At 40.3% G+C, this 13,758-nt stretch overlaps 1 protein-coding gene across 5 annotated transcripts in view; it reads right to left on the bottom strand.

Annotated features, from left to right (window-relative positions):
- RUNX2 (RUNX family transcription factor 2) overlaps positions 1 to 13,758 on the bottom strand; it is a 211,331-nt gene that overhangs the window by 113,804 nt on the left and 83,769 nt on the right. For 4 of the 5 annotated variants that reach the window (XM_043510130.1, XM_038397365.2, XM_038397366.2 and 1 more), the window contains exons 1-2: positions 12,656 to 12,955; positions 4,698 to 4,854 (exon numbers count right to left, since the gene is read on the bottom strand). In XM_043510130.1, coding sequence (XP_043366065.1) covers positions 4,698 to 4,854; positions 12,656 to 12,955 — 457 coding nt within the window. Of the gene's footprint in view, positions 1 to 4,697; positions 4,855 to 12,655; positions 12,956 to 13,758 lie in introns of those variants that run through there. The other variant, XM_038397368.1, reaches the window with a different exon arrangement.

Here is a 13,758-nt window from a genome sequence, read left to right as displayed (position 1 = left end):
GGGCCTACCATATTATGGTTTTATTAATATGTCAAATGGCCATAAAAGCCTGTTTAGATTTAAAAAAAACAGGATAAAGCACACTGCTTATGACAGTTCGAAAATTCATTCTACAACCAGACAAGTACTGCAAGGTTTTCTAACCCAAAAATATCTCTGCATAATACAATGGCCAAAAAATACACACTTCATATAAAGGGCTATATTTTGCCTTCTGCCAAAGCCTGCGCGCATGTCTAAATTATCATCCTGCCAAAGCCTAAATACGAGCAGTTGAGCACGTCTAATTTGAAAGGGGGAGAATTTTCTTTTCCCTACTTGATATTCTTAGCTAAACAGATGCAATAATGTATCAGCATTCAAGAAGTCTCAGCCCTCCAAGTAACCAATTCACTGCTTTTTGTAGTACAAGGGCCCAATCCTCAACATGCTGAGCACCCTCTACTTCCAGGCAAGTCTAAGGGGATTAAAGGCATCGGCACCTTTTCAAGATTTGGCCCAAAGTACATTTCAGAGGATTATGTATTTGTGTGGACACTTACGCTTTCCACAGTTAGATTTAATTGATTTTCTGGATATCTTTCATCAGCTGCAAAATATTCCTATATACCTTTTTTTTTAATAGCTTTCTCTGTGCCCTTAAAAATTTAAACTATTTACCTCTGGTAGCTAATGAATAATTGTAGTACTCTTTAATGAGCCTCACAGGGTAAGAAATTATTTGGCACTCTCGCTTGAATGTGTCCCCAAACTGTGCATTCTTTGTCATTAACACATGTGAGTGCAACTGACATACTAATGGGCAAGACTGACATATGTTGGAGCCTAAAGCTAACAAGAGAAATTAGCTTGGAAGCAGACTTGGCGACCTGTGGATGTGTTGCATATTTTTTTCATCCAGATGCTAATGTGCTTAATTCAAAATATCAAGACACAAAAAAATTAAGGGCCTGATCCAAAACCTATTGAAGATGGGAGTCATTCCATTGACTCCAATAGACTTTGAAGCAGGCCCCTAAGGATAAGCCCTACAACCTCGCATAAGCAACTCCCACTAATGGGACTTCTGCATACACATTTAGGGCCCAGTATTAGGGTACTTGTATTTCCCCATCTAAAAAAGTGTCTGTGTTGCCATGGGATAGAAAATAAACAAAACGGTGAAGTTGCAGGTAATCTCTTTTGTTGGATAATATTAAAATGTGCAATCAGAGTATCCCCATTGGATCATGGGAAAGAAGGGAAGTGGAGAGAAGGTAAAGAGGTAGGTTGATGATTCAGACTTGATGATTAAATTTAGAGATACAAAGATCAAAGAGGGAGCTATTTTGACATATGTAAATGTAAAGTCAGAAACAGGTGTGGATTAGTTTCTTGCCTCTGAAAAATGACTTCTTTACTATTTTATTTTTCCTATCTAACTTCATGTACCCACCAATATTCTTCTCTGCTCTCTTTGTAGCTTTCTCATGTCTGTTTGCTACTACTGTTTGCTTTCCTGCTATTTTAAGTGGTGTTATAAAAATCTATCATTAATGATAACTCTCTCTCTCTGTTCTGTCTAAGTTTGGAAGACAAGTCTGGACCAATTTCTCCATCCCGCCTCTGGCAGCAGAATGTGGCATTTCAGATCTTCCACCAAGTCCCGGCTGCTTCAAAGGAAAATCCCTACTTTCTTCCGTTAAGATCATAAGAAATATAGGGGGAGGGGGTCAGCTCTGTTTGGACATAATTACACTTCATCAAAAGAAGCTTTCTTCATCTTCCATGCGTGAAAAGTCTGCAAGCAGTTAAGTCTGTCTTTTTCTTTCTTTTTTTTTAAATATAAAAATTGCTATTTGGGAAACTAGCCAAAACTCAGAAAGCCAATATAGTAAAACAGTGCACACCCTTTGTTTTTCTTTGAAGTTTCTTAAATAAATATGTTGAGAGTTTGTAAAGTACACTATCACTTTTCCATAGATGTTACCCAGATTGATCAGAGAAAACTTCTTAACCAAAGACTGAAGAACACAAAAGATAAATTAAACTACTTTGGCCAAATTTGAAAAGTGTTCTATATATATATAAAATTAAAATTAAAATATGTGTGTATATGTATATAGTGCCTGATCCTTTAGATACTCTACTTCATTTCCCTATGTTTTAATAAAAAAGTATATTTCATAGGTTTCAAATGAGATTCAGAGTGCACAGGTAGTACATCATATGTCAGTTCTTTTTCATCACTTGTTATGGGATATAACTACTGTACTTTTATTGTAAGGCTGCACTGGTCGTGGAGCCAGAGAACCTTCCGATTTAATCCATCAATGGAAAGACAAAAGCAGACAGCAACTTTTTTTTTTAAAGAAAGTAAGATAAATGGAAGAGAAGAAGAACACCTTATCCTAGAGGGTAGTGAACTCCATTTTTATATCGTATTACCTTTGCAGTAGAGTGGTCCTTTATTATACATAATTTAAAAAAACTTAAAAGCTAAAAAGTACACATTATAGGTCACATACCTAAAACAAAATCTACTCACTGGAAACACTTATAATGGTAACAATGTGCCATCTGATTTGAAATACAGAGGCAGTTGTCAGAGGTTTGACTTTCTCTGATAAACGATTTTCTCTGTCAAAGCTAAATTGCAACTCCTCTACATAGTGTATTATTATAAAATTAGCATTTTTGTTAACTTTGCAACAGAGTGTGTAACCTTTTTTTTTCCCCTGGATGACTTTTTAAAAACTAAGTATTACATGAAATAAACAAAAATATTTAGGCTGAATCAGTGGCCTGATATAGCAAACCCCTCTAAGGATTCCTTCAGTAAAAACTGACAAGTCAGTTTCCTTCAAGGCATCCTTTCAGTCGTTAACTCAAATTTTAAAGCAGCTGCAAGAATTTTAAAAGGAAATTCTTTTCAATCTTGCCTTGGTTATAAAAGCTTCTTATGACTGGAGTATAGATTTCAGATTAGAGGAAGCTCTTAAGCAGCAAAGAGACAATTTCAGGGCTCTAAATCTTTAGGAAACTAGAAAGTTATATTCTCTGCCATTCTGATGTAAGCAATGTTTATTAGCGGTTAAATTTCATTCAAACCAAAAGCCTACAACCAAAGTTTATAAAGTTAAGCAAGCTATAGACACAGAACATACGATTGCATGTTGCAGCATATGTGGAGCCTGATCCAAAGCATGCTGAAGTCAATGAAAAGTCCTATGGGATTAGGCCCATAAAGTGTATGGCCTATAGCAGGGATCAGCAACTTTTGGCATGCGGCCTGTCAAGGAAATCTGCTGGTGGGCAGGGCCGGTTTGTTTACCTGCAGCGTCCGCAGGTTCGGCCGATCGCAGCCCCCACTGGCTGTGGTACGCCGTGCCAGGCCAATGGGGGCTGCGGGAAGTGGCATGGGCCAAGGGATGTGCTGGCCGCCACTTCCCGCAGCCCCCATTGGCCTGGAACGGTGAACCGCAGCCCATGGGGGCTGCGATCGGCCGAACCTGCGGACGCTGCAGGTAAACAAACCGGCCCTGCCCGCCAGCAGATTTCCTTGACAGGCTGCATGCCAAAAGTTGCTGATCCCTGGCCTATAGCTAGGGCCCTACCAAATTCATGGCCATAAAAAATGCGTCATGGACCGTGAAATCTGGTCTTCCCCTGTGAAATCTGCTCTTTTGTTTGCTTTTACCCTATACGATACAGATTTCATGGCGGAGATTAGTGTTTCTCAAATTGGTGGTCCTGACCCAAGAGTTACAGGGGAGTCGCAAGGCTATTTTAGAGGGGCTGTGGAATTGGCACCCTTACTTGTGTGGTGCCTTCAGAGCTGGGTGGCCACAGGGCGATGGCTGCTGACTGAGGGCCCAGCTCTGCAGACAGCCGTGCAGAAGTAAGGGTGGCAATACCATACCATGCCATCCCTACTTCTGTGCTGCTGCTGACGGCAGCTCTGTCTTCAGAACTGGATTCCTGGCCAGCAGCTGCCACTCTCCATATGCCCAGCTCTAAGGCAGCGCCGCCGCCAGCAGCAGCGCAGAAGTAAGGACAGCAGTACCGCAACCTCCACACAACAACCTTGTGAGCCCCCCCATACACACAACTCCTTTTTGGGTCAGGACCCCTACAATTACAACACCTGACATTTCAAATTTAAATAGCTGGAATCATTAAATTTATGATTTTTTAAATCATATGACAATGAAATTGACCAAAATGGACTGTGAATTTGGTAGGGCCCTACCAATAGCGCATGTGAGATACAAAGAACATAATGATAGCTCTTCCTGCTACCAGTTAAGAGGCAGCTTTACTGTTACAAAAGCACATGCATTTTTCTTCTCTCATTATTACCATGGCCTGAAATTTGTTGTGTGACTTCATGTAACTCAAAATGTGAAACTCTTCATTCTCCCCTCCCAATATGAGTAAAATATAGAACCAGGTCGGCAAATTTTTTTTTTCAAAATTCAGATGTCATAAAAACAAGCAAAAAATGTCAGGAGTCAGAAAAACCTGGCAAGGTGCAAAGACAACAAACTTGGTTTGGACAAATGCTGAAGTTTGTGAACAAAACCAGCATTTATTCCTGTAAATCAAAGGCTGATGGGGATTTATTTACAAACTAATCAGTATTTCATTGTGGAAGCAGATTGACTTCTCAACTGCACTTGTTATTCATTATACAAATATAAAATGTAACAGCGTACCTCTTCCACTCCTGCCCACAAATCTTAGGTCATTAAACCTGGCCACTTGGTTCTTCATCACAGCAGAAGCGTTCCTCAGCTCTGCAGAATAGTTTTCATCATTTCCAGCCATGACGGTGACCACGGTCCCATCAGGTACTTCTCCTAAAGCTACCACCTGTGACAATGGGGAGACAGCAATAATTCTTGAAATTAGGTTTGAAAATGTTTGGTTTTGTTGCAGTTTACACATATGCATCTTCGGTATTAAGCTCTGCGGTGGTTATTGCTGTCAATTGTGGTCTACAGTCATGAGCCAGCAGAGTAAGGAATAAAGAGTTACATCAAACAGAGCAACATCTCATAACGCCTCACTTTTTCATAGTCTAATAGAAGGTCCTTCTTTGTTTTACCACGTCAAAAATTCAGTATCTTTATGGGGAGTATATGGTTTAATAAATCCTTAAAGCCAACTTTGTTCTTTGCAGCCCGTGTGCAGTGGGAAAACATGAAATATGGCTCATATACATAAATCATACATGAGAATGCATTTGAAATGGAAAGTTGGATATTATTATCAGCAGCCATTTCGCTCTGCAATTCTGTTCTATTTAAACTCTTAGACCGGCTCCCACCACTGTAGTATCTGAGCACCTGATCATGTCAGATTTCACCAGAGAAACTGGGTCAGGCCCAGGACCGGCTCTAGGCACCAGCAAAGCAAGCACGTGCTTGGAGCGGCACAATCCCAAGGGCAGCATTCTGGCCATCCTTTTTTTTTTGCTTGGGCAGTTCTGCTCTTGGAGCTTGGGGCAGCAAATTTTTTGCTTGGGGCGGCAAAAAACCTAGAGCCGGCCCTGGTCAGGCCTAAAGAGTTGGAGGGGAGACCTCCAAATAACATCTAGCTGCAGCGGGGAGTAATGCTGGGGCTTCAGTAAATGGCACACCTCCTTTGGAAGAGTTCTCCAACATTCTGTTATGAGGCCTTCTGCTGCTGGAACTGACATCTCTCAGATACAACATAAAACCAAGAGCCTATCCACTTGTAGTTGTTAAAGATCTCCTAGCACTTCTCTCAAGAGTAGGGTGTGGTTAACATTGGTGTATTGTTCTAATTCTAACTTGGGTGACAACATTATACCACCATAATTTGACCTTGTATTTCAAATATATATGATATTCTCACTGCTTGTCCTACAGATTGTGTATTGCTGGAGTGGGCTATTAAACAGATACTGCATTTCAGTGTAGCCAGAGGTGAGAACAGATTATTATATTCTGTTTTGACAATGCTTTGGGATATAAAATAGTATTTTTATATTTAAATTAGAACATGAACACTGATTCACTATTAAAGTTTATTTCAACATTACTTCAGATAGGATGCAATGATTCTCCACAACAGTACAAAGCAAATAATTTTCCGAGGCCCTTTACTATAACATTACTAACCCCAAATATAAATGTGTAACAAATAGAGTCGCAAATTTTGCGCATGAGTTTTAAAACTTTTTATAAAAATATTTAGCCTGAGACATTCTAGCTTATGATTCTACTGAACCCTGTCCCTTTACCCTTACTACCATTTGATGGTCAGATATTACTTTTTTATTATTCATACTACAAAACCAGGTGATGTTCAACTCTTTTTTTCTGAAATATACGCTATGACATTTTGTAATCAATTCAACTTTAAATGTCTTTCCCAAATATGATCATGTCTGAAACTAATAAGTTCAGGTCAAATCATACCATCAATTAAGTAGAAATACTATAATTAACAGCTCTGAATAAATATGGATGGCATGATATAACCCTGTGTGCTGAACAGCAACAAATATAGTGTCAAATGTATACCAAATTTGAAATATACATTAATTGATAGATTCCATACTAAAAATTATTGCTCTGGTGATCTAAATTGGAGCAAGCATGTAGCAAAGCTGATGCACTGTATATGATGGATTAAATTGATGCTTTTATAATTTTCCAAAGGCCACCTAACATACAAAGGGAGTGTTGCCACTAACTTCAGTGAAGCAGGATTTCACCCCAAAAATTACTGTAAAGTGATTTTAATGTCACTGACCACAAGAACATAGGAATTGACATATTGAATAAGGCCCATGGTCCACCTAGCCCAATATCCTGTCTCTGACAGCTGCCAGATCCAGATACTTCAGAGCAAAGTTCTAGAAATCCCACAATAGGCAGATGTGGAATAATCTGCCCACCTACCCCCTACTAGTCAGAATTTGGTTTAAAGCCTGAAGCACGAGGTTTTATATTACTTCTAAAAAAAATTTAACTTTTGAGTTTTTACTATTACCACTCTGGATATTCTTGTTATCCATATACATGTCCAATGTAATTACAACTTATTTTTAAATATCTTAAAAAACAAAAAAATCCAACACATTACATCCAGAAAAGCAAAAGAAACTCAGAGCAGAGAAGGAAGTGCAAGTCTGTCAAGGGGCCTCAAAATGAGGGAGTGAAATTACTCTGTCCTCAACTCACCTCCTTGTGTCTATGTATGCAGCAAATCAAATATTGGGTAATATTGATCACAATCTGCCTTGAACCCTTGTAATAATAATATAGATTGCTATCTGGACACAATGGCGTGAGCATGAGTAAGATAAAATAATCTTTGAAGGTCCTACTATCTTGAATCCCAACATCTTCATTTTCAATGGGTTTCACTCTGACCCGTAAGTGGGTTTTTGTTTTTTTTAAATGTTGTTGTCTATTTAAGTTCAATTTGTCATTTTAAACAGCAGTACAATTTGTGTATGACACTTCTTGCAAGGGTCATAGTGCTGGTGTGCTGCTCATACCTAATATGCACTGACATTATTCTTAATATTCAGCATCCTTTGACACACTGTTATGTAATGTCACTGAGTATTATTCTTACTAAGAAAAGACATATGGAGCTCTGGGTACAAACATGAAACTTTGTCTAATAAAACAAAGTTCAATCATACCGCACAAAAGATTTCTCTACTACTGAGTAAGAATAATACATTTACCAGTGCCTTTTTATAATTTTTGTAATGAAATATTAATAGGCTATGGCACATTTGTAATGTCACTGTTCTGGCCCATAGCTTTACAAAAAAGTCAGAAAGTTAGAAAAATACATATTATTTATACACTTTTTCATTAAAAATAACTTCATGTATTGAAAGACTTTTTGTGTAAAGAAGTGAACTTGAGTTGGCAGTTTTTATACCACGTATCAACCTAAAATGATTTAAAATATCTTAGACAGAAAATCAAGGATTATAATGCATTGCAAAAAAAAAAAGGCAGTAGTACTAATCATTAACCATAAATAACTAAGAGTAGCTACTCTGTGGGCTGTTTAGCTCTTTTTCAAAGATTAATATCTCAGCCATTTAAAAATATTTATTTTCCAAAAGGCACCAATCCATACTAAAATACCTATAAATTCTGTTGGCTAAAAATTAAGCATTTGGGGTTTTTTTTAGCTAGGTCTCAGCAAAAAGGCACATGGAGCCACAAAACACAAATCTTAGAATTTGAAAATGACTTTATCAATGCATGTACTTTTTCGAATAACAATTCATGTCTGGTCTGGCAACCTGTTTGCCCAGTTTCAGTCCCATGAGATTTGAAATGGCCAAGGTATGTACTCTGAAGACTGACGTTATAAATGTGAAGCAAAAATACTACACAATAATATTATGTAGTAAGACTCTTTACATAGTAAAAAGATTGTTTCCAGAAAGAGCTTGTGTACATGCTATTAGCTGTTTTCAAACACTACTATCTCTATCATTTCAATACCTTTGCTTGCAAAAATACTAAAAGGCGTTATTCGCATAAAGGAGTCCCAGAATGTAAAACCTCCTATATTACAAATAATGTCTTTTCTTGCCTAGAGTTTGCCAAAAGAGCATCTGAAGCTATTAAAAATATTTTAATGGTCTATAACTTAAAACAGAATAACTGATTTGCACTACTTTTTGTTTAAAAAAATACATCTGGACTGACAATTTATACACCAAGTTCAGCTTGAAGCTATTTAAAACAGCTGAGTTATAAACTCTGAAAACTGGGGGTTAGAGTGAAAACGCTGACAGACCCTTAACTACTGGTGCTACTGGATATAGATTTAATACTGTACATTGATTTTTTCTTGATTGTTATTATTTTATGTCAACTAATGCTTTTTGCTACTATCAGCATCTTGCAGGACAACAACGAACATACAAGCCTGATGTAATAACTCTGTCTTTGTGCATCTCAGTAAGATGCTCCCAAAAGAATTGTCAACTGAGGGACAAATCCTGTTATCCCTACTCAAGTAAGTAGTCCCATTGACTACTATGGAAGTACTTGTGAATAACGTGAACATGATTTGGCCCCAGACCCATTGTCCCAATTTCCTTTATATCTTAGCCACCTGAACATTATTAAGCAGCTACAAAGCTATGTTAATAAGTGCATTGTTAACATTCTTCACTATAAAAATAGTTTGCACTAACTTAGTTTTACTACTCAGTACATTAAACAAGAACTCCCTTCACAGCTCATGTAAATATTAATACTCCAATTCAAGTGTCTTACTAGCCAACATGATTTTAAAAAATTATAATCAAAACTAGCACTGTTTATAACATACTTCCTTTCTTACAGTTGATTTATATCTGTTTTTTTAAATTAAAACAGTGGTATGTCCAAAGCACTTTTTAACTAGAGAATCCTATAACAGAATTATGATATACTTAACACACCATTCAAAATATTATCATCAACATATTATTTATTGCCAGTAAAACTTCAGTTGCCAATTTTTAAAAAGCATGCTGTATGTGAGCTAGTTACGATACATCCCAGATCTGTGTTTATATATATATATATTGGTTAAAGATAACTGCTACTGTGTTACATTAAGTTATAGTGATATTTTATTTTTTTGTTATATATGCATTTGGATTATTTCATCTTGAAATTGTGCAGAGTTACATACCATTTTAATTTATATAGTGAAAAGAAAACTGATAAAATATGTGTTCAAGATAATTATTAAGTAAATGTAATTAGGATTTACAGCACAGTTTTTCATTAGTAAATAAAGGTAATATATACAGAATGTATATCTAATGCATGCACATATATTCTCTGTGTAAAAATACAGATGTATGTAAATGTATACATGCTTTATAGCTGAGTGGTGGTGTAAGTGGTCAAAGAACTGCTTGTAGTCAATTTAATATCCCTGACACCTCAATAAACTGGATAAATCTATGCGGGTCTGTCAATAGGTACCTGTATGGCTTTTATTACTATAGTATTTGAATATTGTGCATACTGAATAATTTGTCCAATTTAGCTAGTGTGTGCATAAATATATATAGACAGAGAGGAATTGGGAAATGCTCTAAGACATCTGTCCTTTTATCCGGTTTAAATATGCTTTTTTGTAACCATATCTTGTGTCATATTTGGTTCATATTTTTCTCCTAAGCTTTTTAATCCAGCAGATGTGATAGTATCCTTTAAAGGTAAGTAAATAAGAAACAGTAGAAGGTGATGCCTGACATTTCAAAAGAAGCCAGAGACAGATATAACTGCAATATGTAATGTTTACTTCTGTGAACTATAACGTTAATACTCATGTAATCTAACAATGATCAAAATTACAATAAAAGTTGCCTGAAATCTCCTCCTCCTTCCCCGCAACCACCAGTGCCCTCTGAATAAGATTTGCTAAGGAGAAGTGATCTACACCTGGTATTTGCCATGGCCCTTTAATGCTTGGGAAAGTTACAGAAAGAGAAGATGTTTCTAATGGTTTGTTTAGCCTGTTTGCTGCAATCTTTAACAAGTGGGGCCCACAAAGACTACTAATCATTTAACTCTAAGGCAGACTGGGTTCTTACACAACCTTTCTCTGTCATATATGTGAGCTTCAGACAAATGTAGTCTGTTTCTCTGTCTGATATTAAAGCAAACCATTCAGTCTCCATGTCCGCTTTTCATACACTTATTTTAACATCAGTTTCCTTTACTGATGCTCTTGATTTTTCACTTACAAATATATCCTCCCTTAGTAATGATTACATCTCTATCGGTCAGGAACTACAGCACTGTTAGATAGTTATACTTTGTTCTAGAAAAATACCGATTTAAAACTCTTCTGCTTTTCAATGATTTTCAGGCAAGGTAACTACATTTTGCCCTGGATGCTACAATATCAGGAAGTTGGAGGGGTTTCGATTTTACACAAGCAGTAACATCCAAATTTGCAAAGTTTAGATCTGCTAATTCAGATGCTGGGTTTTGGACTGACTCAGGTGCTGATGGACAGGCACAGGTGCTTTTAGGACAGCCGAGTTACTGCTCATTTCACCACTGAAGGAATTGAAATAAATCTGCAGCGGAAAGTTTGGTGGGAGGGTAAAGGCTTGCTTAAAAGCAAGCACACAAACAACCACCAAATAATCCTTTCTTAACATTAGCAGAGTGTGTGGATGTCGACTGAAAACGAAAAACAACATTCCCGATTTAGATCTGGGTGGTATTTATTATCTAAATAGCGTATGATGTTTCTGATAACGTATGCACTGTCCCCTGTCAAAATGAGCGTCTTCTGGACAGACACTTCCTAACTTGTCCAGCAGGAGAAGTGAAGGGGTACCATCTCCCACTGGGAGGGCAAGAGCTCTGTCCCCTCTCCTCACTCTTAGCCCCTTTGTAGATCCCAGTTTTAAAACCTGGATAATTTTTCTACCCCTAGCTTGGGAGGATCTGTTTTCCAGAAGCAGCTGTAAAATAGTGTAACTCCGGGAGGCAGCAACCTCCTAACTCCTCACACAATGAAATACAAATAGCTTGACGCTTCGCAAAAAGTAAGTTCAACCTGACACCTAGAGAGACACACTCAAGTGAAAAAGGGAAAGAAAGTTCCATCAGGAACGTGGGTCCTTCTCCTGGTGTCCTTCCTAAATCAACAGTAGGGCACGCACACACAACACCATCAACCCCTGTTTCATACATCAATTAAAATGTCTTTAGACATTGTGAAAGGAAGGGGGCAGACCTTTGGTGCTGAAATAGAGGAGAGGGAACATTTGGAGGAAGCTAAAAGCCACCCTTTCTCCTCTCCCCTTTCTTATGACCCTATACATTGCTTTGGAGATGGGTAAATCCCCCCCACCTACTGGAAAGATATTCTGCATCCAGTCCCCCTGTTACTTAGAGGTTACACTGCTCATGTGGTTAGGGGGTGCATTGTTCTTCTGGTTGGCAGTGTAAGATGGAGTGAGGCGTTAGCTGCCTTGCCCTGGTAGTGTTGGGGTGTCAATGGAGAAGCGGGTTCAGTGGGTGCTAAGGAGTGGATAACTGTTGTGGGGGGCGCTAATAGGGAGGCATTGCTGGTGGTTAGGAGACGTGGCTGTGAATGGAGCGTAGTTAGATGATTCCTGCGGTGGCTGACAGTATGCGCTTGCTAAGGGGAGGCGTCAGCTTGCGCATTGCCCCTGTGGTAGGGGGTGCTCGGTCGTTATATGGGGTGGGCAGTTAGTTGCTGCACTGCCTTGTGGTGAGGGCGGGTGTGGTTGTGAAATGAGAATAAAGGGTTCCTTTTCCTTGTGGCTAGGGGTGTACTGCTAGCGGGGGGGGGCCGTGAGAAGGGAGGTGGCCTTTTGGGTCAGGGGTCTATGCAGTGACCAGTGGAATGACAGGATACGGTGCCCATTCCCCTAGTGCCTCGGGGGCACGGCTGTTCGTGAGGGACCCCTAAGGGGTGCACAGTCATGGGGGGGGCACACGGGTGTTAACGGGGGCAGAGAGGACACACTGCCCTTGCTGCGGGGGGTGTATAAGTGTTCACGGGGGGGGAGCGGGAGGCTAGCCTGGCTCCGGTGGCTAGCGGAGAAGCGGCGGGGAGGCTGCCGGGCACACCGAGCGTAGCGGCGGCCAGGAAAGGGGGGGGGGGGTCTTACCTTGAATGCCACCGGGAGGGTCTTGTTGCAGCGCCAGTGCGAGGGCAGCACGGAGCACAGGAAGTTCGGGCTGTCGGTCCGGACCAGCTCGGCGGGGTGATCGGCGATGATCTCCACCATGGTGCGGTTATCGTGGGGGCGCAGCCTGGGCACGGCCGCCGCCGCCGCCGCCTCTTGCTGCTGCTGCTGCTGCTGCTGGGCTGCCACTACCGGGCTCACTTCGCTCATCTTGCCGGGCTGCAGGCTGCTGGAGGGGGGGCTGAACCTCCGGCTGGTGCTGGGATCTACGGGAATACGCATCACAACAGCCACAAGTTAGCGAGCTGAGGGGGCGGTGGGGGGGTCACTCGAGGAGGCGTGTAGTGGGGGGGTTAAAAAAGGGGTGAATGGAGAAGTGGAGGGGAGAAGACAGGGGAGGAAAGAGCAGGAGCGGGTTAAATGCAGGAGGGGAAAAATCACAGCTAAAAAAAGGAGGGGTGATGTGGCTGATTTGGGGGCGAGTCTGCAGCCTGGAGGAATGGGGGACACTGTGTCTGGCAGTGGGATCCTAGGGCTGCCCCCCTCTTAGCAAAGCCCAGCTGGAAACTGCATGGTCCCGGGTGCTGCAAAAAGAGCTTCTCCTGCTTCCTTCCTTCTCGTTCAGTCTCTCTTGCTCTTTTTTCCTTCCCTCCTTCCAGCCACCGCGTCTTCTCTCAAGTGCTCGGGATTTCCTTCTTTTCTGTCTTTCCTTTTGTCTTTTCTCTTCTCCTTTTGGATTTTTAAAGGTTGCCTGGGAGAGGTAAAGCAGCTGCTGATTTCAGCTTCCTGGGTTGCTGCTGTTTGCAGGAGAAGCAGCAGCGAGAAGAGGAGGGTAGGTTTCAACTACTGAGTGGGGGTGCTAAGGGGAATGTCCCGTTTTCCTCCAAGGAAGTCTCCCCCCTCCACAAAAAAAATCTTGATCGGAGAAAGTTTAGATGCCAAGTGACTTCTCAGCTTTTCCGATTATTAGTTATTGCTTCGGGGGGGGGGGTTAAAAAGTTTTGAAAAGTGTCTCTGCAAAGCTGTTTCCCTTCCCCCAAAGCTACTTCAGCCCAAACAAGAAAGTTCCTGGGTTTTTAGCCAGA

The sequence above is a fragment of the Dermochelys coriacea genome, chromosome 3 (genome assembly GCF_009764565.3).
Source record: "Dermochelys coriacea isolate rDerCor1 chromosome 3, rDerCor1.pri.v4, whole genome shotgun sequence".
NCBI classification, from domain to species: domain Eukaryota; kingdom Metazoa; phylum Chordata; order Testudines; family Dermochelyidae; genus Dermochelys; species Dermochelys coriacea.
Note: the sequence above shows the minus strand (reverse complement) of the source record. Positions and strands in the feature narration are given on the sequence as shown.